We start from the raw sequence: 24,875 nt of genomic DNA, 5'->3' as shown, positions 1-24,875 counted from the left end.
TCTGCCAGGATGCTGCCTGGTTTAGAGAGTATGGATTATGATCAGAGATTAAGGGAGCTAGGGCTTTACTCTTTGGAGAGGAGGAGGATGAGAGGAGACATGAGAGAGGTGTACAAGATATTAAGACGAATAGACAGAGTAGATAGCCAGCACCTCTTCCCCAGGGCACCACTGCTCAGTAAAAGAGGACATGGCTTTAAGGTAAAGGGAGGGAAGTTCAAGGGGGATATTAGAGGAAGGCTTTTTTACTCAAAGAGTGGTTGGTGCGTGGAAAGCACTGCCTGAGTCAGTGGTGGAGGCAGATACACTAGTGAAGTTTAAGAGACTACTAGACAGGTATATGGAGGAATTTAAGGTGGGGGGTTATGTGGGAGGCAGGGTTTGAGGGTCGGCACAACACTGTGGTCCGAAGGGCCTGTAATATGCTGTGCTATTCTATGTACTAGTGGTTGATGATCAGTAATGAGCATAAACTTTCTTCCAAAGGCCATGGGGTGTTCACTTCCATCACTCACAACATGTGACTTGACTGCACTCATACCTTAAGGCAAGGAGTCACAGACAAGCTTCACTTAGCGATGTGGATCATAATGAGAGTACAATGTCATTTGCCAATGTCTTCGCAATCTGCAGTAATGAGTTCAAAGGGTGGAGCACATTTGTCTGGTTTGGCAGGAACCAGCTATAGACAAATACTAAGAAGGGCCTCAATTGTGACATGTCCTTTGGTCTTAGGGCATCCAGCACTGCTTGAATTTTCTCAACATAGTGTGTAATCCTTGTGTATTGATGGTGTAAACACAGTAAGTGATACTTTGTTTAAAGCTGTTGCACTGCGCTCTGAGCCCGTAATCTTCTAATCCTTTAAACATTATTTTGAGATTTTGGAGATGTTCTTTGTCACCCTCATTGTTATCAATGATGTCTGGGCAGCTGGTAACACTGAGTACCTGGGCAGCTTTGCAGCACCTGTCCACAGCTTTCTGCCACAGTGAAGGTGCAGATTCTACTCCAAAACTAAAGTTGATTATAGCAATAAAGCCCTTTGTAAGTGTTTGATTGGAAACACTTTAGACACTTATTCCATCTCCATCTGTAGGTTGGCCTCAGCTAAGTCCACTTTGAAGAAATGTTTTTCCCCAGAAAGGTTTGCAAAGATAACCTCTATCCTGCGCAGAGAATATTGATCAACTTTCTGTACTTGGTTGACAGTGACCTTGAAATCACCACAGATCCTGATAAGACCCATACATTTTGGCTACTGGCACCACTGATGTTGCCCACGGGCTCTACTCAATTTTGGAAAGAATTTCTTCAGCCTCCAAGTGATCTAGTTCACTGGCTACTTTATCACAGATCATATAAGGAACTGGGTGGGCTTTTGTAAAATTCGGATGCAAATGGATCTCCAATCAGGCTGTAGTTGTCTCAGTCAATCTGGCCCTACAATGCTGATCCTCCAGTTTTTACCACATACAAGCCCAATGTAGATTGTTGGTTGTGGTATTTCACTGTTACAAATGTCATTCCCACAGTAGTTATCTGTTCTCCATTACAAATTCTTCATTGGATATCTACAGACTTCAGCATAGTACCTTTGAAGTACTGTTCAAACTTATTTTGTGAAATGACTGAAACAACTGAGCTGGTGTTCAATTCCATTTTAATTAGTCTGCTATTTACTTCTACTGTAAGCCGTATTGGTTGTCGATTTTTAGTTTTCACATCGTAAATCTCAAGGCTACACAGTCCTGTGTCATTCTCAACGTTATCAGATTTTTCAACAGCGTTCAGATTAGTGCTTTTCTGAAACAGCAACAACTTTTTATCTTTTTCTCTTCCCTGTGCAATCTATTTATTTTTGTCTACCTCACATGTTCTTTTTGTGTGTCCTACTTTGTTGCATTTTCTGCAAGTTTTGCCTTTAAACCTACATTGCTGTGGTTTATGTCAGCCCCCACCACTATTTGTTCGGTGATGCTGGTTTCTGCTTAGGTGTTGCAATTTTGAACATGCTGTATTATTCTTGACTGCAACTCAATTGAGTCTTTGGCCACTATTTCCATTGATATGATTTGAACTGCTCTTTTAAAAGTTGTATTCTAGTTCAAAGCTAGTTTATTGATCATATCCCCACATTCCCTAGACATTGCAACACTGAATCCAAGAATCTGATCTTTTATTAAAAAATGTTATACAATCCATCAAATTTATGCCAACTCAGAAGAGTAATCTGAATTGCTGAGATCCTTTCTCTATATTTCTGGCATTTTGAAATCCCCAATAGATTTCATTTACACCAACTTTACAACAATTATTTTGAGATTATAACTGTTGATCTGCCTCTCTACCAGAGGACTTTAGATTCAGACCTGGGGAATTATTGTCAAACACAGTTTACTTAAGATTACATCAAGTGAGCCCTGAGCACTGTTTGGGGGCTGCTTGTTAAACATTTGTGATCACATACATACTCTGATCATTGCCAGGCATCCTTGATTAGTGGTTACACAAAGCAGCTTCCTCATACAACAAGCACTCCTTTGTTCCTTAGTTATCTTCCAACATTATTCTCACAGCCCAAATAATCAAGCTGCAAATGTCAGTTAGGTTTTTGCCTTTTTAATCTTGTATATAATTCCTCATTCCCTCTTTTTGTCATTCCATGACTATGAGTGTTATTAATGTCAGGGTTGCTGTGCATCTTAATTTTCATATTTGTATAAGGAGGGCTTGGGATAAGCCAAAGGGCTTTCCACGTCATCGTAGTCTCCATCCTCATCATTTGCACATCTTTTTTCAGTCAGAACAAAATCGAAGGCCATTCAGTTCTGTAAAACCATCTGTCATAGCACCATCATTTCGGCGGTGATGGCCCTCACCTGATCCTGGACACCACCATAGCTTTAGTGGTACTATTGGCCATCTCCTTCAAAACTGCAGCCGGGTTGATGATTCCCCCCCCACAGGAGGGAAGGGTGCTGGTCCAGCATTCACATGTGGGGTACAAGATTAGCCAGGAAGCAGCATCCCATCCAATTTCTGTTCTCTTGTTGGATGTCCCATCAGCTAGCTGTATCTCCTGGGAGCCACAAGTAGGCCCTCCCCCACCCCCCAAACCCATTGAGTTCCATTCAGGGGGGTGTGGTGGTTCGGCCGTTGTATAAATGGCACGTGCTATTGCCCAGAAAGTAAATCCCCTTACCTTTGAAATTACAGTAGCAGATAGCATTTGCTGGTTGGTCAGATATTGACAATGGTGGAGGGCCATGATGTCTGACCTCCCCATCAGATGGCTTTTTCCAGTGGGAGGGGGGACGAATGTACCAACCATCAAAGCAGTGGCACCCACAGTCTCCAACCACATCAGTGGTGCAATTTTGGGCCTCACTAGCCTGAGTGTCATTAGAAAATGCCCAGACTGACCACTGTTCACTGCTGTTCAGCGGAATGGCTATTAGGGGAACCCCAAAATTCCCATGGGAAAGAATCGCTGCACATACCCAGCAGGCAGATGAGTTAATTTTCCCAGCATAACTACAGCAAAGCAGCAGGAAGACATTTAGCTTGGTTACTACAATCCAAGTGCTCAAGATTACAAGTATAGACAGTAATAGCTCAGTCATGAATGTACATGTTTGATATGCCCTAGATTTGTCCATTTCGGAAGTTCTTGTAGCTTGACACCAGAGTGGTCAGTAACACTTGGTAGGGTCCTTTCTTTCTAAGATGGTTCTTTATGAGAACAAAGTCTCCTGGGCGAATTCGATGTTCATTTTCTAGTTCCTATCCTTCCTGGTGGGCCTCTTTCACCTGCGAATGCAGGATCTGGAGAGATTTGGTTAGTGCCAGGATATACCCTATAATTTCATTCGATATACGATTCAAGTCCATCTCAGGTAAGTTTGCGGTCGGCAAAGCAGCCTTCCGGGGGTTAACGGTCTGCCATATACTATTTCGGCCGCTGACAGATCATGTTTGGTCTGATAATGAGTTCTTATCTGTGGCACTCTGAGGCAGTTTTTACTGGTTTCTTGTCCTAGTTAAGCCAATTTCTTTTTCAGTGTCCTCTTAGCCCTTACATTCAGGCTGACGGCCTGCGGGGGCAATGGAAGCTTGGCATATTCCTCGCTCCTCACTCGAGCTAACTATCAAAAGGTCATCAACACATTGGACTATCATCATGTCCTCAGAGCAAGTGGTCAGTTGAGACATCAAACACTGAGCGAGGCTGGTACTTTCAGAGGAGGTTTGGGGGAAATATGCAGCTTTCAGTGGTCTTTGACTAACTCTTTGATTTGGAGAGAACAGTGCTGGAAAAATATTATAAGATACTTCAAGACCCCATATCAGGAAAAATATAAAGATACAAACGTGACGTGTTGGAGAAGGTGTGGCTCCAAGGAGGCAAATCAGTTCCATATTTTCTGGGATTGCCCTAAATTAAATTTATATTGGAAAGGTATTCATAGAACTTTATGTCAGGTATTTAAGACCCAGATACCTCTGAACTTTGAGACGCTCTATTTGGGACATGTACTGTTTTTGGATCAGAAGAAAGACATAAAGTTGCTACAGGTCCTCTTAGCGGCAAGTAAGAAATCAATCACCAGAAAGTGGCTAAATCCAGTATCACCTACATTAGAAGATTGGCATGAAATTATTTTGGAAATATTTAAAATGGAAAAGATGACCTACTCTTTGAGAATTCAAAAAGAAAAATTTAATCAAATTTGAAATAAATGGATTGAATTTATAACCCCAAAGCGAGAAGACTCTGGTTGACTCTCCTAATGATTTATACTGCTTTTCTCATCAACACAGTAATATTGCTAATGTAAGCACCCTTGGTTCGATTGTTTACTGTTTTTTTTTGAAAATAGGGAATTAACACAAGTAAAGGAAAAGATTTGGGAAAGGGGAAAAATATGAAAAAAATAAATAAATAAGTACATAGGGATTGGATAATTATGTTTGGGATGGAGCAAACATGAACGAGTTAGGATATAAAATCCTACAATGGTAGTTACATAGGGTTACATAAAATATTTTGGACCGGAAGTAATTGTTCAGAAGAGATACATGGAAATTATTATTAATCCACTATTATTACTATTTTTCTTAACAATTATTGTCATTGCTTAGTCTAATAGGGTGGAATTACAACTGCACATAATTATCTATTTAAGTGCCATATTACTTTTTATATTATCTCAATGTGTACTTATGTATAAAAAATTATAGATTAAAATTAAATTTAAATTTTTTTTAAAAAAGAGACATCAAACAGTGAAAGAAAATTGTAGTAGGAGAGTAAATGAAGCCCTGGGCTAGGCGGGTCCATGCATACTGCTAGCCTTAACAGGTAAAGGCAGAAGTATTGGCATGTGTCAGCTATTGGGATGGAGAAAAAAAAGTGTTTTGCAAATCCACAAGCAAAAAGTCTGAGGCATCAGATGGAATGCAACTCAGTACAGTCGTTGGGTTGGACACTATAGCATGCATAGATGCAACCACATCGTTAATGGCTCCAAGTTCTTGGACTAAGCGATCTTCCAAACATCCGGGCTTCCACACGAGGAAAATTGGAGTGTTGCAAGGGCGAGTTGCACTGGACTAGGATCCCCTGTAGTAAGAAAGAATGGATCATGGGCTCAATTTCAGACTCTGCCTCGGGTTTGTGGGTAACTTTGCCCCTTCCCTAATGGCAATATGGACAGGGTCAATGTTAACCCTCCTCCCCCCCCCCCCCCCCATTTTACTAGAGGCCCATAGTTCGGGTCGAACATTGCTCTTTGAAGTAGTGGACCGATGGTGAGTAAGTATGCCAGACAAGGTATATGGTTTGTGTTAGTAGTGGATGATTCCTTTGGGAAAACCTTGGATGGTAAAGCACTGAGGGTTAGCCTGGTCCACAAGGATGTGGGCTAGAAAACCCAGGTCCTTTGGTTTGTGATTGGACACAACAGTAAGGGTGATATGTGGAACAACAAGGTGTGACTGTTTCCACAAGGTGGGATCAATTGCTACCAAAAGAGCAGATCTTGAGGGATCCTTAATCTCTCGCATCACTGATACAGAAAGTCTGCTGCAATAGTAGAAGGATTTAACTGAATTATAACTGGAAGAACAGTAGGCCAAAGTAACATGACGGTCTCAAGGGGCAGGAGATGGGATTACTGAGGGATCTAGGTAGAGTGCCCACCATAGTGGGATGGCAAAATTAGGACACTGTTGAATTGTAACTGGGTCAGAGGCCAATATGTCCTTGTTAGTGCATTCGATCTGCAACCCCCATCCCTTGCCGCTATATTCACCCAAATGTTGCCACAGACAGCAAACTCAACCTCATTTGGGGATGCTAGGTTATAGGAAGTTGGAAGGGGCTTAGTAAGTTTGTAACTAATTACGGCAAATTCAAGTTCTTGGAGGGAGACAGTCTTATCAGAAAGGGGTAGATGGAGTTAGCTGACAACTAACTGTTGTATGGAGGAGCAAGCTGCTCCAGTGTCAACCATAAACTGTAAAGGATATTTGCTGGCAGTGAGGGTGAAGAGAAGTTCATCAGATAGATTGGTGGTAAGGATGGGCATCAAGGGCAGTCTATCATGCAAAATTGTTACGAGCAGAAAAAGGGGCTTTTTGAAGCTCAGACTGAGGTGTGTTTATCTGGACCTGCTGGTCATCAGGGCAATCCCACTGCCAGTGCCCCCTTCAGACACAAGTGTAACATTCATCCCAAAAATAAGGGCAAGGATGGGGAGGTGTCGTGAATGGGGCATTAGAAGGTTGTGAGTAAGGATCTCATGAGGGGGTTGGGGGGGGGGGGGGATGTCTCTGACTTCCACCTGACAGAATACACAAAGTGGGTCTCCTTCGTTGCACGTACTCCAGGGGGGATTTTCAAAACTATCCCAAAAGGCCTTCACAGCCCGAATAAGTTGAGCTTGAGTTGATTCTGACCAGTTCAGATTGTTGATTTTAACCCTGTCAGCCACCTTACTGGGCAGCGCTCGGAGGAGGAGAGCACAGTACTGTGGGGACTGACTCCCGGCTGCACACAGTGGTTCTCCCGATGGTGCAGAATAAACGGCATTAAAGCACTCTAGAAAATCATCAGGGGTCTCACCTTTCCTGTGTTAACAGTCTAAGACTTTAGTTACATCTATGGAGGGGGCCAGGACGTGGGACAAGGGGTCCAATATACTTTCAATCATCCGCGGCTTGGTTTGCCTGGTTGTGATTGATTGGTTGTAGTTGCTGTGTCCAAGTTGAGTGGTGAATCGTATCTGATCAGTAGGAGTAAGGGCAGCCATAGTCAGAGGAAACAAATCTCAGGAATTAGAGGAATAAATAGTCAAGACAGTTCTTAAATAATTATAAATCCTCTGGGGATTGACGTTTTTGTCGGGGCCACATTCAGTAACCACAGAGTTCAGAAGGGGTCCTGGGCTTACAGATTTGCATAGTGCTTATCTCGCCATTCTAGCTTGTGGGTTAGGAATGGTCCTCATGGGCAATTGTTACTGAGTCTGTATTGGTCCCGGTAAAACCAATGGCCCTTGTTCAGTGGTCCAGTCCGGGAGAGGTCCAGTCTGACTGCACGTGCAGGCAGAAACTGGTTTTGGGCTTCCCAACCGTTCTGGAGGAACTACATCGGTCGGAGGCGATGCAATGACTGTTGAGTTGGCAACTAAGGCACTGGGGTGAGAACCATATGGGTGTGGGGAACCTGACCATGATAAAACAGGCACCGACGCAGCTGTGGATAGTACAGCGGGATTATTTGCTCACCTTACCCATTCCCAGTCATCATCAGTATCGTTTGGGGAATCGGTTGTTTTGTCTGGATAGAGGCAGGGTACCCCAGAATTAATTTTATTTTCCATTTCCCTTTTCCCTTTATTCGTTCTTCCATAGCCAGCTTGTTTTCTCTCTGATACAATTTCTTTCCCTGTCTCCGTTGTCTGTTTCTGTCTCTTATTCCATACTTCACAAATTGCTCTCAACTCTTGCCAACTCTTAGGGTTGCACCTTTTGTCATGTATGTCTATCCCTCTTTGCTTAGCATTACCGGTCCAACAATTTATGTCTTTCTTCTTTTATCTCTGCCTCTTGTCACCACAGGCCAATCAGGCGACCATACTCTTTCCCTGCTCTTCCTGCCGTATTAAATTTAAATCAAATGTACTTCCAGCAGGCCAGTTGTCTTTTCCCAAATGTTAAGACAAGAAGACTCAAACTTCTCATTTGTCTAACTATGCATCCATCGTATTGACTTACTCGAAGACTCGAACCTCAGTTATTCTGGAGGACTCGAACCACCCGCCTCCTCTTTATTCCCTTTGAGTCCCGTCAGTAGATTTCCCCCGCCAAAATGAGGGAACAAACGAAGTCATCAGAGGGCAGAGAGGAACCAAGGTTAAAACTTACCTTATGGGTCCGTTCGTCTCTGATTCACCCCAACGATCCGTCCATCCACATCTTCAGTTTTGGCGAGGGGTCTATCACTTATTGGGACCCTGCATGCTACTGCGCCAAGATATTGATATGCCTCTCAGAGGACTTTAGGTTCAGACCCAGGGAATAATTGTCGAACAGTTTACTTAAGATTACGTACTGCTTATTAGCAAGTTTGCATCACAGTTGATACTACAGAATTCCCGGTCATAGAACCTGGAAATTCTGTAATCAAGTAAGCCCTGAGCACTGTCTGTGGTTGCTTGTTCAACAATCGTTATCATACATGTACTCTGATTGTCGCCAGGCATTCTTGATTAGTGGTTACACAAAGCAGCTTCCTCATGTAACAAGCACCCCTTTGTTCCTTAGTTGTCTTCCAACATTATTCTCACAGTCTGACTAGTCAAGCTGCAAATGTCAGTTTGGTTTTAGCCTTTTTAATTGTGCAATTCTTCAAAGTTTTGCCCATCTTTGGTCCTTGAATTATTCACTACTGACTCTATTTTTTGCTTTATCTTCCCTCTCTAAACAAAACACAATCTCCTTTAACTCAACCAAAACTCCTGTCGTCCTTCTTTGCTCAAAGTATAAGAAAACCAGCTTCTCCAATCTACCTTGCATCTGAAATTCCTATCCCGGAATATATGAAATTTTGCTGCTGCTCCTCTGAAAAAGACTGAGGCTGATCTCTTACCTTCCCTGCATTCAATTTTGAGCATTTAAAGCAGGGATTTTTAATGCCATGGACAAATAACATTAAGCAAGGGGTCCGTCGATCCAGGTTGAGAATCACTGGCTTACGGTAAAAAGCTGTTCCATGAGTTTAGATTGGGATTTGCCTGAACACTGTAGGAGGACAAAGTCAACAAGGTCAGACAAGAAGTGCAAAGCAACAGGTTAATGCTGTATCCACAGAGTGAAGAGCTCCCTTAATATTGCACTCAGATCAAGTTTAATATCACTGGCAAATGTGATGAAATTTATTGTTTTGTGGCAGAAATACATAATATTAGAAAACTATAAATTACAATAATACATATATTAAATTAATTAGTGGAAAAAAACAGAGCAAAAATAGTGAGGTTGTGTCTGTGGGCTTTTGTCCATTCAGAAATTTTATGGCAGAGGTGAAAAGGCTGTTTCTGAAGTGTTGAGTGTCTCTCTTCTGGCTCTGACATGTCAGCTGTCATTTCACTCTAACTACATTTAAAGCTTAAATATATATTTCCAGAAGCTGAGTCACTCATTGCAAAGCAGATGAGCTGCAAAAATCTCAAAAGCCAATCTGGTTTTTACCTAATTCATCTGCAAAGGATGCTAAAAATAAAATTTCAAAAGTGTAATGGAATCATCTGGCAATGTACAGCTGAAAAGTTTACATCAAATTTACTTCTTCAAAGCTTTGCAATGAATTATTTTGATGTATACAAGGATGCTCCTAGAGTTGTGAATTAGTTTTTACTTTCTGCTTGTACAGAGGCCTTTCTGCTGTGATGCAGAAACCACAAGCATATAAGTTGTAAACTTCTGCCAGGCAAGATGAATGGAGATATTCAATAAGAGTGAGAGAGAGTGAGGGAGTGAGAGAGTGAGAGAGTGTGTGTGTGAGAGAGACAGAGAGAGAGAGAGAGAGAGTGTGTGTGTGTGTGGGGTGGAGAGTAGGGGGTTGCGTTGGGACGGAGGCAAGCAGAGGAGAGCGGGTGCAGGGCATCACAAATTTACTACACATAAGATTGTACCAATGAAAAATAGAGGTACATAGATTATTCTACCTCCCAACCCTCAAGTCTACAGTTATGGAAGTTGCTACTTTTCAAATGATCATCTAGGTACTACTCAAATATGACACTTTAGGGATAATAGCATTGGACCAACTTGGCAAGTTTAGAAGGTAGCACCAGTTGTGACTTGTTCAGGTTTCTTTTGTGAATGAGTTTAATTGGCAACATGACTTGTTTTCTCTAGTGAAACACAACAATGGGATATCGCTACACAGGGGTCTGTCATTAAAAATGACGTGTGTAAAAATTTCATCTGAGGGTAGTGAAGGCCAGATCATTAGATATAGTTAAATTGGAGCTAGACAAATATTTGAAAAATCAAGAAATTGAGGATTATGAGGAAATGGAGAAGAGGAACTGAAGTTAATATTGATTAACCATGACTACATTGAATTGTGGAGTGGACCTGTAAGCCTTAATATTCTGCTCTCCTTCCTATTTTACTGTGTTCTTACAAATGGAGAATAAAACAGAAGAACACAATAGCACAAGAATAGATCCTTCTGCCCATGTTGGTGCCAAATTAAACTAATCTTATTTGCCTGCATATGGTCAATCTCTCTCCATTTCCACCTGTTCATATGCCTATCTAAATAGCTCTTGATATCATCACATCAGCTTCTACTAGCACGCCTGGCCGCATGCTCCATTCTGTGTAAAAGGAAGCGTTTGCATCTATCCTTTAAACTTTCCTTCTCTCACTTTATACCCTCTAGCATTTGACATTTCTACGGTAAGAAAAAGACTGTCTACTCTATGCCTCTCAATTTAATAAACTTCTATCAGGCTGCCCCTCAGCCTCATTGCTTCAGAGAAAACAATCCAAGTTTGTCCAACATTTCCTTATAGCTAATTCTCTCCAATGTAGGCAACATCCTGGTAAACCTGGTTACTAAAGAGAAGGTGTTTAGGAAGTTGAAAGGTCTGAAGGTAGATAAGTCACTTGGACCAGATGGATTACACTCCAGGGTTCTGAAAGAGATTGCTGAAGAGATTGGGGATACATTAGCTGTGATTATTCAAGAATCATTTGATTCTGGAATGGTTTTGCGAACTGGAAAATTGCAAATGCCACTCCACTCTAAGGAGGGACGGAGGCAGAAGGTGTTAAACTATAAACGAATTAGCTTGACTTCAGTGGTTGGCAAGACGCTGGCGTCCATTATTGAAGGACAAGCTTTCGGGGTAGTTGTAGGCATGTGATAAAAGTAGGCCAAAGTCAGCATGGTTTCTTTCAGGGGAAATCTCGTCTGACAAATCTGTTTGAAATCTTTGAGAAAATAACAGGCAGGATGAACAAAGGAGAGTCAGTGGATGTTGTTTACTTGGATATTCAGAAGGCCTTTGACAAGGTGTCACAATGAGGCTGCTCAACAATCTAACAGCCTATGGTATTACAGGAAAGATATCAGCATGGATAGAAGATCTGCTGACTTGCAGGATGCAAGAAGTGGGACTAGAAGGGGCCAATTCTGGTTGGTCGCCAGTGATCGATGACTTCAGAGGTCAGCATTGGGACCACTTCTGTTAACATTACATGTCAATGATTTGGATGTTGGAATGATGGCTTTGTGGCCATGTTTGCAGACATTACAAAGGGAGATGGAGGAGCCGGTAGTGTTGAGGAAGCAGGGAGTCTGCAGAAGGACTTGGTCAGCTTGGGAGCATGGGCGAAGTGCCAAATGGAACATTGTGTAGGAAAAATGCATGATCATGGTACATTGGCAGAAAAAATAAAGGCATATACTATTTTCCAAACAGGGAGAAAATTCAAAAATCAGAGACGTAAAGGGACTTGGGAGTCATTGTGCAGGATTCCCTAAAGGTTAACTTGCAGATTGAGTCAGTAGTAAGGTAGGCAAATGGAATGTTAGCACTCATTTTGAGAGGACTAGAATTTAAGAGCAAGGATGTTATGCTGGGGCTTTAAGTCATTAGTGGGCAGTTTTGGGAATCCTGATCTAAGAAAAGATGTGTTGGTGATGGAGAAGATCCAGAGGTGGTTCACAAGAACAATTCTATTAATTAAAAGATTAATGTATGAGAAGCATTTGATGGCTCTGTACATGTACTCAATGGAATTTATCAGAATAAGGAGGGTTCTCATTGAAACCTATTGAATATTGAAAGGCTTAGATTGAGTGGATATGGATAGGATGTTTCCTATAGTGGATGAGTCTTGGACCAAAAGGCACAGCCTCAGGATAGAGGAATATCCATTTAGAACAGAGATGATGAGTAATTTCTTCAGCTAGAGGGTAGTGAATCTGTGGAATTCATTGCCACAGACGGTTGTTGATGCCAAGTCATTAGGTATATTTAAAGTGAAGACTGGTAGGATCTTGATCAGTAAGAGCAGCAAAGGTTACAGGAAGAAAGCAGGAGAATGGGGTTGAGAGGAATATTAAATCAGACATGACAGAATGGCACAGAACTCAATGGGTTGAATGGCCTGCTTCTGCTCCTGTGTCTTATGGTCTCTTTAATAAGAGAGTAAAACTCAACATCCCCTCTAATTTTTATTTTTACAGCTGCACGGATCAATCATTGCTTTGAGCAGGAAATTAATATTATCTTTTTCACACAACCTGAAAATTCTGCAGTACTTTAAATTTTTTTTGGTAATGTGCACATCAAACTCAACACAAGTAAACAATGTCAAGCAGTCAAAACAACTGGCAGGCACAATGGCAAACTTAAAATTTTTGACGAGATGGTATTGGCATTCAGCAAGCCAGCAGGTTATTAACAATGAGCTATCGACTTCCATTCTATGTTTATTGTTACAATTTGTAAGTGTTGTAACTTGAAGCAAAGCTCTAAGATATTTTCAAAGTAATGGTTATTGGACACTTATTATTTGGTAAATTTTATGGATGATAATCATTAACACAATTAATTACAGGTTATTTCACAATTATATTAAAAAATTTCTAAATTATATTGGCAGAATTTCAAAACTGTATTCATATTATATAAAAGAAAATTCCAGCTGCGTGACAATAAGAGCTATGTGTGCAGGAGCTTTTCAGTTACTCTGTGTGGGAGCACACCAGCACAATTCATAGGGAACAGTGGTAGAATTATAAGTATCTCTTCTGAAAGAAAAGACAGATGTCAAATAAATTATAAAATTAGGAGATGACAAGGCTTCTAAAACAAGAACGGTCATCCTTGATGCAATTCAAGTGAAATAAGGCAAAATAGATCTTGCTGCTCTTATGTAAGGTCATCAATATGAACTCTGTTTCCTAACAGAACAGAATTCAACAGCCCCTTCACTCTGCATTGCCTTTCAATAAGATAAAGATGATCCTATGACCTTCATGTCAATCTCTGACTTCCATATCCTTAGTATCCAGCCTGGAGAACTGAGCATTCCTGGAATCCCAAGGTAAAAAAAAATCTTAAGGTCTATATCTACTGAGAGAAACATCTTCTCTCAGGCTTAAATATCCAATCATTTATATATTGAGACAATATCCCATGTTGTGACTGTCCAGTCAGAAGAAACAACGTCTTGAAATTGTCAGTTCCAATCAAAATCATGTCCAATGAGACCTCCCATTCTCCTAATCACTAATGAATACAAAGCAAGCATTCTTCTTCACCTTATCCTCAAAATCAATCCTACACATCCATGTTATACAGATGCTGCTGTCAATGTGCCCTCCTCAAACCAAGGCTCTTGTTTCCACTTGACCTTGCAAAAAAAAAGTCAACATACAATCTGCACTTAATATTTTCAGCTTAAATCTGTAAGTTAGTTGCTGTATTTCACATATTACCACAGCAACTACATGTACCACTTCACTGTTTCCAGAGATCATGATAAGTACTGTAGAAATTCAATTCTGTCTTTAACAGAAGATGGTGGAAAATCTCATGGAACAGTGTACAAGAATAATTTTAAAACAGGTGAAATTTTATCAAAGCACACCAATGTCTTTACTTTCTTAGGAAGTTAAGGAGGTTTCTCATGTCACCGAACACTAACAAACTTCTAAAGATGTACTGTTGAAAGTATCCTGACTGCATCATGGTTTGGTACAGAAATTCAACTCATTAAATTAGTTACATTAAGTAGTTGTGGTGAGTAGTGGATTCTGCCCAATAAATTGCAAGCACATTCCACCCCACCAACTGTCAGCGTCTACAAAAGTTGTTGCCTCAAAGTGAAACATCCAAAGGCCCCTGTCATCCAAGGGCATGTCATCATTCCACAGCTACCATTGGACAGGAGGTACAGAAGCCTGAAATCCCACACCACCAGATTTAAGAACAACTACTTCCTTTCAATTATTCAGTTCTTGAGCAAAGCAGAACACTAAAACGGACTTTAATTTTGTTCTAATTGTGCTCTTATAAAAATGAGATACAATATATCCTTACCTTGTTAATGCTGCTCAAATGATTTTACGTGCCTGCTGCAAGCATTTGATTGTACCCGTACATGCATGTTCTGTACTTGAGCACATGTCAATAAACTCAATTTTAATGAGATACAAATTAACAAGAAACAATCCTAACTATATTCCATTGAAATAACATAACTGCAGCTTGATGGACAGTGGAAGCCACTGAAGATTATTGCAAAGAACAATTACTTCCATCACAGAGTTACTACTTTGGAAATGTAGATAATCATAACTATCTGCTCATTAACTCAGTGACCCATCACTGACCAAACTCAAAATAACTTCTATTGAAAAAAAAACACAGAAAAACTCACTGACATTTTTTGAGGCAGAGCTTTCATTCAGTCTCCCAGCACAAGCCCTAGGTACTGCACAAGCTGATATTATTAAAACTTTAGTTGCACCAAACTGCAAGCTACCACATGGACTCAGAATGATGGAATCATCAGATATGACAAATAACCGTTCACACAGTCACTGTACCGTACTTACTCATCAGTATGATGTTTACTCTACTAATCTTCTGAACTGGGACAGCCTCCAGAAGTGGCATTTCTTATTCAGAAAATTCTTTTTCTACAATAGATGATGCTTTCTTCCAAACAGAGAGCTTTGTCAAACGAAAACCCACACTTTAATCAGTGGCTGAAAACAATATTCTTCACAGTGAAACAAGTTTACTCATTTTTGCCAGCAGAGCGTCAACTGCCAGCACACACCAACAATTTATTAATGAACAGTGACAAGCCACGACATTCAGGACCAAGCAAAATCCAATCAGCAAAAAGACTGGCTGCTGCAACTTTAATGCTGTAGCATTCATGAAATAGGAATATTCATTCCATGGTAACAAAAGTGCTGTACCTTTAAAAAGTCATAACAAAAATAATTTTAAAATAAATCTTGGTGTCTTGTCTCAAATCCATCACACAGCAAAACACATATATAAAACAAATATTTTAAACAGCAATCAGATGATATCTGAAACTAGGGAAGCAGTAATGGGCTGCATAAGACCCTGAATGGGGCAATGGGGCAAGAAAAGGAGGTGGAAGCAATGAGGGAAGAGAAGGAGAAATGAGGAAGGAGAGAAGAGACACAAGTGAAGAGTTCAGAAACAAAAACATGAGCTGATCTTCTACTTCAGAATCTTATTCCTCAATATCCCTAGACCTTTATGTATCAACATTTTGCTTAAATATACTTAATGATTTGACTTCCACTGACTTCCGATGAAGAAAACACCAAAGGTTCACCACCCTCTGGTACAGTGGAGCAGGTAACTGAACCAGTGTTTTGCAGCTCCAAAGATCCATGTTGGCTCCAACCATGGATATTGACTGTGTAGAACCTATATATTTTTTTGCAACTATGTGGTTTCCCAGCTCCCAAATACTTAGGAATGGTGGGTTAATTGGGCACAATAAATTTGTCCCCAGTGGATTGGTAAGAAGCTGAGGCTGATGAGAAAGCAAGAAGAATATTTTAAAAATTGGTGTAAACAGATAATTGAATAAAGGGCCTGCTTCCAAGCTGTAGCACTGTGAATTGGGTGAAAAAAAAATGTCTCCTGCTCTCAGTTCTAAATGGTGTACCCCAAATCCAGTTGTGACCCTGGGGAATTTCACAATATATTTCTTACTAAATGAAAAACATCTTGTCAGATGACAACTTCCTGTTACTCAGCCAATTTCCTAACTGTTCTGCTGAGCCTCTTATTCCTCAGACTTCATTTTATAACATGAATTAGATTCTGCAACAAAAAAGACAAATGTGTAAAACAGGACTGATCCAATTACTGCATACCCTTACCCATCTCCACCTGGAAATTCTGACCTTCAAGTGAATGCCATGAGAATAACAGTCATATGTGGACTCACACCACTGCACATTTAAACTTGATCCCTTATTAGTTCAGTGGCTTCAACATCCCAGTAGATTTAAAGAGCAATACTATATTGAAGTAGCAATAATGAAGCCTTACAACTAACTTGCAGGTATCACTTTCTCACTCACAGCAAAGAGAGACAGTTCAGCAACAGTGCTGCTGGTGGGCTTGGAATATGCAGTTCCTCAGGATAGTCAGCTGCCATAATTGAAATTATTTAAACAGAATCACAGTAGGAAGGGTGCTGTGACCACTGCCTAGTAGTGTGGCGCCCTCTGCAGGAATGTATGATACATCATTGACTGCAGCAGTTTACACAAACATTGGTTGGAAACAATGTGAAAATCCAAAATTAGAGGAATAAACCTGCAAATATGTCCATTCACTCTCCACTGTATTCAAACATCTGATAGTTTAGCTAGTTTCTGATAAAGTGAGAGGAGACAGGCATCCCTGTGAGTGTTAACATTTGTACATGCTTGAATTTCCTCACTTTCCCATTTTGCCAAAGAACAAATTTATTTCAGCTTAATTTCAATGAACAGCATCTTGGAAGTCAATAAATGGTATCTAAACATGGTTGTTGATCCTTTAACACATGGAAAGTGAATCATCACAAACACATGTATTTGCACCAATTCTCTGCAATATGGTGCTTTAATGGTTTTAACAGAGACCAACATTCTAATAGAGATGAGATTAAAAACAAGCCAATTTGATAGTCCAGGTCACATGTCTCCACTGGGTCAAATAGCTTCTCCAACAAGCCAGGATATGAATGGAACATTAAATAGTGTTGAATGATGTAATCTCAAATTTTGATTCCTTTTCTTAAGCTGTTGTATGGTAATAAAGGCCACTGAAAAACAATTATTTTATATTGTGGTTGACCGTATCTATTTCTATTGATATTAACCCCATCAATCCTTCTTTCAAAAGGAACCACATCCAAATTCCTAAGCCTTAATGCAGTTTACACTGACCTACCCACCTGGCATAGAAATTAGCTACTGTTTAATTTAATACCTTTTAATCATCTTTATTAGACTATTTACATTCAAAGAAAATACAAGTGTTCTCTATGTAACAGATTGAGCTTGTGTGTTCCACAAGAACATCACCTTAAATAAAAATTCAAAAAATTAAAGGCATTCCCCATTAAGAGCTACAATCTTGGTCAAAAATAATAAAAAATCTTTAATTAACCAGATCTTTAAGCGCTGGCATACTCACCAAATGAATTATTCAAGATATTGAGGTATCTTTGGAGGAGAGGTACATGTCCCTCAAAATTAGGGCTCATCCACTGAACACAAATGAGGTGAATGTTGTGACTCTTCTGAACTCGCTTTCTGAAAAGCTGGTGGAAGCAGAACCTTCTCTGTTCTAGATACTGCCGGCAAGAATGGGGCAGGGAAGGTATCAAGAGTAGGTGAGAATTTGGAATTCAGAATGGTATCAGGCTAACCATTTTCTCACCAATTGTCAGATCAGACTTGAACGATTGAGTGATCTACTGCTCAAAATACAGCGACAACAAAGGGAGGCAAAGGGCAGATTTTAGCTAGCATTTAAATAACAGTGAACCTCAACCTGTGACTTTGTAAGTGAAGAGTCTCACTATTCTTGGATGAAATTACACATTTTTGAAAATTATGCCACCACAACTAATACTGCAATTCACATCAAGATTCACTTTGAAGATGGCTATTGAACTCTTTATGTGGCCGATGCCCACAAAGCCTCCAAGTGGTGGCAGTGCTATGATGAGGAAATCTGCAGATGCTGGAAATTCAAACAACAACACACACAAAATGCTGGTAGAACACAGCAGGCTAGGCAGCATCTATAGGGAGAAGCGCTGTCGACGTTTCGGGTCGAGACCCTTCGTCAGGACGAACCGAAAGGAAAGATAGGAAGAGATTTGAAGGTAGTGGGGGGGAGGGGGAAATGCGAAATGATAGGAGAAGACCGGAAGGGGTGGGATGAAGCTAAGAGCTGGAAAGGTGATTGGCGAAAGTGATACAGAGCTGGAGAAGGGAAAGGATCATGGGATGGGAGGCCTAGGGAGAAAGAAAGTGGGGGGAGCATCAGAGGGAGATGGAGAACAGGCAAACAACTAAATATGTCAGGGATGGGGTAAGAAGGGGAGGAGGGGCATTAATGGAAGTTAGAGAAGTCAATGTTCATGCCATCAAGTTGGAGGCTACCCAGCCGGTATATAAGGTGTTGTTCCTCCAACCTGAGTTTGGATTCATTTTGACAATAGAGGAGGCCATGGATAGACATATCAGAATGGGAATGGGACGTGGAATTAAAATGTGTGACCACTGGGAGATCCTGCTTTTTCTGGCGGACTGAGCGTAGGTGTTCCATGAAACGGTCTCCCAGTCTGCGTCAGGTCTCACCAATATATCAAAGGCCACACCGGGAGCACCGGACGCAGTATACCACACCAGCCAACTCACAGGTGAAGTGTCGCCTCACCTGGAAGGACTGTCTGGGGCCCTGAATGGTGGTGAGGGAGGAAGTGTAAGGGCAGGTGTAGCACTTGTTCCATTTACAAGGATAAGTGCCAGAAGGGAGATCGGTGGGAAGGGATGGGGGGGGACGAGTGGACAAGGGAGTCGCGTAGGGAGCGATCCCTGCGAAAAGCAGAAAGTGGGAGAGGGAAAAATGTGTTTGGTAGTGGGATCCCGTTGGAGGTGGCGGAAGTTACGGAGAATTATATATTGGACCTGGAGGCTGGTGGGGTGGTAGGTAAGGACAAGGGGAACCCTATCCCGAGTGGGCTGGCAGGTGGATGGGGTGAGGGCAGATGTGCAGGGAATGGGAGAGATGCATTTGAGAGCAGAGTTGATGGTGGACGAAGGGAAGCCCCTTTGTTTAAAAAGGGAAGACATCTCCTTCGTCCTGGAATGAAAAGCCTCATCCTGAGAGCAGATGTGGCGGAGACAGAGGAATTGTGAGAAGGGGATAGCATTTTTGCAAGAGACGGGGTGGGAAGAGGAATAGTCCAGGTAGCTGTGAGAGTCCGTAGGCTTATAGTAGATATCAGTAGATAGGCTGTCTCCAGAGATGGAGACAGAAAGATCAAGAAAGGGGAGGGAGGTGTCGGAAATGGACCAGGTAAATTTGAGGGCAGGGTGAAAGTTGAAGGCAAAGTTAATGAAGTCGACGAGCTCAGCATGCGTGCAGGAGGCTGCGCCAATGCAGTCGTCGATGTACCTAAGGAAGAGAGGGGGATGGATACCTGCATAGACTTGGAACATAGACTGTTCCACAAAGCCAACAAAAAGGCAGGCATAACTGGGACCCATACGGGTGCCCATGGCTACACCCTTGGTTTGGAGGAAGTGGGAGGAGCCAAAGGAGAAATTATTGAGAGTAAGAACTAAATCTGCTAAATGGAGGAGAGTGGTGGTAGAGGGGAATTGGTTAGGTCTGGAATCCAAAAAAAAGCAAAGAGCTTCGAGACCATCTCGGTGGGGGACTGGACGTCCATGGTGAAAATAAGACGGTGGGGGCCAGGGAACTTAAAATCATTGAAAAAATTCAAAGCATGAGAAGTGTCACGAACATAGGTGGGAAGCGATTGAACAAGGGGGCATAAGACGGTGTCAAGGTATGCAGAAATGAGTTCAGTGGGGCAGGAGCAAGCTGAGACAATAGGTTTCAGACCTGGACAGGCAGGTTTGTGGATCTTGGGTAGGAGGTAGAAACGGGAAGTGTGGGGTGTGGGAACTATGAGGTTGGTGGCATTGGATGGGAGATTCCCCAGAGCTGATAAGGTTGCTGATGGTATAGGAGACAATGGCCTGGTGCTCCTTAGTGGGGTCATGATCAAGGGGTAAATAAGAGGAGGTATCAGAGAGTTGTCGCTGTGCCTCGGCCAGGTAGAGGTCAGTACGCCAGACAACAACAGCTCCCCCCTTATCAGCAGGTTTTATAGTGAGGTTGGGATTGGTGTGGAGGGAGCGGAGAGCAGAGCATTCAGAAGGAGAGAGGTTGAAATTGGAACAGGGTGTGGTGAAGTCGAGACGGTTGATGTCCTGTCGGCAATTAGCAATAAAGAGATCTAGAGCAGGCAGAAGACCAGAGCAAGGTGTCCATGAAGAGGATGAGGGTTGAAGACGGGAGAAGGGGTCATCGGTGGGGGTAGAAGAGTCCTTGCCAAAGAAGTAAGCTCGGAGATGGAGCTGGCAGAAGAAGAGTTCAGCATCATGGCGTACATGGAACTCGCTGAGGTGTGGGCAAAGGGGGACAAAGCTGAGGCCCTTACCGAGGACAGAGCGCTCTGCCTCAGAGAGTTGAAGGTTGGAGGGAATGGTAAAGACCCGGCACGGATGAGAGATGGGATCAGAGGGGGGAGGGAGGCTGGTAGTGTCAGTGAAGAGGGAAGGGTTGGGGTGAGAGGAAGATGGAGCCTCTGAGGGCCCAGGAGCTGACAATGGGATCTGAGGGAGAGGGGATTGCAGAGTGGTGGTGGGGGAAGGGGAGACGGGAGTCACAATCACAGCATGTGAAGACTCGGCCTGGAGTTCAAGGCTGGAGTCGCAGTCAGTTGTTGCGCAATCGCTTTGAAGCTGTCCATGGTCGTTGGAACCCGCATTGATGGTGCTGGAGTCCAGATTTTCAATATGCCCTGGGTTGCTGGGGTAGCCGAGATCAACAGCTGGCGCGAATCCATGTCTGTCGGAACATGCGGTGATGGTGCTGGAATCTGGATTTTGAATATGCCCTGGGTCGCTGAGGCAGCCGAGATCGACGGCTGGGGATGCGATACGAAGACCATGCTCTGGGGTCTGCAGATGGACATGATAAAGTCAAAGAAACGATGATTGCACGCATGGATCCGACGGAGGATGAAATAATGGACAGGTCCGTTGCAAACGGATCCCTTTCATTGCAAATGGATCCTGTCACAATCCCTTCCACGCCTCCGCTGACTCTGTCTCCCGTTGTTTCTCCCATCGAGCTCTGAGGGCGACGCTCTCTACCATGAGAAGGTACCTGGCGTCCCTGTCACAATCCCTTCCACTCCCTACGCGACTCCCTTGTCCACTCGTCCCCCCCCCATCCCTTCCCACCGATCTCCCTCCTGGCACTTATCCTTGTAAACGGAACAAGTGCTACACCTGCCCTTACACTTCCTCCCTCACCACCATTCACGGCCCCAGACAGTCCTGCCAGGTGAGGCGACACTTCACCTGTGAGTCGGCTGGTGTGGTATACTGCGTCCAGTGCTCCCGGTGTGGCCTTTTATATATTGGTGAGACCCGACACAGACTGGGAGACCGTTTCACTGAACACCTACGCTCAGTCCGCCAGAAAAAACAGGGTCTCCCAGTGGCCACACATTTTAATTCCACGTCCCATTCCCATTCTGATATGTCTATCCATGGCCTCCTCTATTGTCAAAATGAATCCAAACTCAGGTTGGAGGAACAACACCTTGTATACTGGCTGGTTAGCCTCCAACCTGATGGCATGAACATTGACTTCTCTAACTTCTGTTAATACCTCTCCTCCCCTTCTTACCCCATCCCTGACATATTTAGTTGTTTGCCTATTCTCCATCTCCCTCTGATGCTCCCCCCCCTCCTTTCTTTCTCCCTAGGCCTCCCGTCCCATGATCCTTTCCCTTCTCCAGCTCTGTATCACTTTCGCCAATCACCTTTCCAGCTCTTAGCTTCACCCCACCCCCTCCTGTCTTCTCCTATCATTTTGTATTTCCCCCTCCACCCACTACTTTCAAATCTCTTACTATCTTTCCTCTCGGTTAGTCCTGATGAAGGGTCTCGGCCCGAAACGTCGACAGCGCTTCTCCCTATAGATGCTGCCTGGCCTGCTGTGTTCCACCAGCATTTTGTGTGTGTTGTTTGAATTTCCAGCATCTGCAGATTTCCTCGTGTTTACACCATCTACTGTTGCACGGTTTATATCATTTCAAGAGACTGTCATAATTTATGGCTATGACCTCATCTCTGCATTCTCTATGACTTTCCCTAGTCCCTAGGGTTCTCCAAGGTTCACTTATGTGAAGAATAACATGACCTTTGGCTGCCCTGAAGATTGAAGCAGTTTTCTTATCTTTTAAAATGGAAGCACCTAAGGGCCTTCTCTTCTAAAAGAACTGTCTCACCCATATTAAACACTAACCCAGAGGGCAACTGCACTTTAATGATTTGTTTAATTTCCCTTACAGAAGGTTTTCTTTCAACAGTACTTATTATGCTCAACCTACCCCCCCCCCCAACAAACTCAGGAGTAACAAAAATTACTTCTTGAAGCATTCAAATCAGCTATGTACATATTATTTTAAGATCCAGCAACTTCCTCATACATTAAGTCTTACCATAAGCACTTTCTTTCATGGATTGTCTGGATATGTCACTGATCCTGATCTTTTATATTTCAACCCCTTGTCCATTCTCTTCAATAAGAAGTCTGCTTTCACTATCACTTGAAGCACAACCCGTATGACCAACTTTTATTTTGTTCAAACCTGTAAGGATTGATGAATGGCTAAATATCAAACATGTAACATATTCACTTTTATAATTCCATCCAATTTACTATTTATAGTTATAACCAGCTGTGATCATTAAGGAAGTGCCATTCTCAGAGTTGCTGGGTATTTTGAAGTCATATGGAAGGATACATAGAATAAATTCTGATGAATCCAAAGAGCAATAAAGCACTATGATATTGACAAAGTTAAAATGATGGAAACATGATATGAAATGTGTTGGATTATTTTCTCTGGAGTGCCAGAGGCTAAAGCTGAGAGGAGACCTGACATAAATTTATAAAATAATGACAGGCATAGATAGGATAGATAACCAGAATCTTTTCACAGGGTAGAAATGTCAAAGACTAGAAGACATTAAGGTGTGAGGGGAAAGTCAAAGGGTGATGTAGGGTAACTATTTCCAACACAGAACATGGTGCATGCCTTGAACAGCTTGCAAGGAATGGGACTCAAAGCAAATTTGATAATGGCATTCAAGAGGTGTTTTGACAGACACCTGAATATTCAGAGAATGGAGGGATATGGATCGTGTAATAGTATAAGAGATTAGTTTTAACTTGGCATCATGTTCAGCACGAACATCATGGGCCAAAGAGTATGTTCTTGTGCTGCATTGCTCTGTGCTCGGCTCACCTTTTGAAAGAAAACTTAGTAAAATTAAGGATGCACAGCCTCATTGGTATTGCACTGGGAGCTTGTAAATAAAACATTTAATTTGAGGAATCTCTCAGAAAGAGTGTATGCAAGTGACCCAGCACAGGACCTCAAGTCAAGTAGAATTAATGCAAAAGAAATGCTTCCATTTGAAGAGGGACGGTGAGAAAGAGTAGGGAATTCAATCCAATGCTATAACTAGTCTCTAAATTTTTCCTAGTGTGACACCCAGAAACTGGACACTAAACTCCAGTCCTGATTAAAGGTGTCAGCATACAGCAGGATTCAGTGCTGGTACCTTTCTTTGTAATATACATATACAAATGAACTGGATGAGAATGTAGGTGATCTGATGAGCAAGTTTGCAGTAGACATGGAGTCATACATAGCACAGCAATAGTGCATTTGGTGATAAGTACATGAGAGAGAAAATAAGCAGAAGAGGTGAGATGACAAGATGACGTATGTGGGAGTACATATAGAGCCCAAACAGTTGGGTTTTTTTTAAAGACTGTTGTAGATTTTACAAAATTTTTTTTAAAACATTTAAGCAATTCTTGGACAAGTTCTGAAATGTTCACATGATTGATTTACAACACTCATTCGACTAAGTGGAGTGCAAAAACATTCAGTTGGCATGTTTCATATTTTTGTTTCTTTCCACATTTCTAAAAACTGATATAGAACAGCGGCCAGGGTGCAGCTGCTGAACAGGTGTGAACACACCCTGCAGATAGCAAACTCTAACCAGTAAAGCACACTAATCAAAAGGTAATTGAGCATGAAGAGATGTTGTAACAACTGTTCCAATATGTAGCCACTGTCATAGACACCATTATTGAAGCAAGAGACAGCTGGCTCAGTAAATATGCTTGCAATTTGGAGAGAATATGTCACGTTCTTCAGTCACAACTGCCAAGGAACAGCCACTTACCACTGTGCAAGAGTAATATTTCAATATCAAGGCGGGCAGACAAGATTGAACTTCAGATGGCCCATTTCACAACCACAGGATACCTCAAAGTATTTCACAGTAAATGCATAGGAAACAATGCACACACAAGGTTCCAAACCTATTAGGTAAATGAATAAATAATCTTGTGGATGGATGATCACCTAGCAAAGTTGATTGAGTA

General features: G+C 42.1%; 2 protein-coding genes across 5 annotated transcripts in view; both read right to left on the bottom strand.

Annotated features, from left to right (window-relative positions):
- enah (ENAH actin regulator) overlaps positions 1-24,875 on the bottom strand; it is a 311,956-nt gene that overhangs the window by 105,289 nt on the left and 181,792 nt on the right. The gene's annotated exons all lie outside the window — the stretch shown is intronic.
- Positions 18,761-23,020, bottom strand: LOC140733207 (uncharacterized). Its single transcript, XM_073056234.1, has 2 exons — positions 22,909-23,020; positions 18,761-21,355 (listed from the first exon to the last, which is right to left on the bottom strand). The coding sequence occupies exons 1-2, from the start codon at positions 22,909-22,911 to the stop codon at positions 20,192-20,194; spliced, it is 1,167 nt and encodes a 388-aa protein (XP_072912335.1). The 5' UTR covers positions 22,912-23,020; the 3' UTR covers positions 18,761-20,191.

The sequence above is a fragment of the Hemitrygon akajei genome, chromosome 9 (genome assembly GCF_048418815.1).
Source record: "Hemitrygon akajei chromosome 9, sHemAka1.3, whole genome shotgun sequence".
NCBI classification, from domain to species: domain Eukaryota; kingdom Metazoa; phylum Chordata; class Chondrichthyes; order Myliobatiformes; family Dasyatidae; genus Hemitrygon; species Hemitrygon akajei.
The sequence above is the reverse complement of the archived record's forward strand: the minus strand, read 5'-3'. Positions and strand labels throughout refer to the sequence as shown.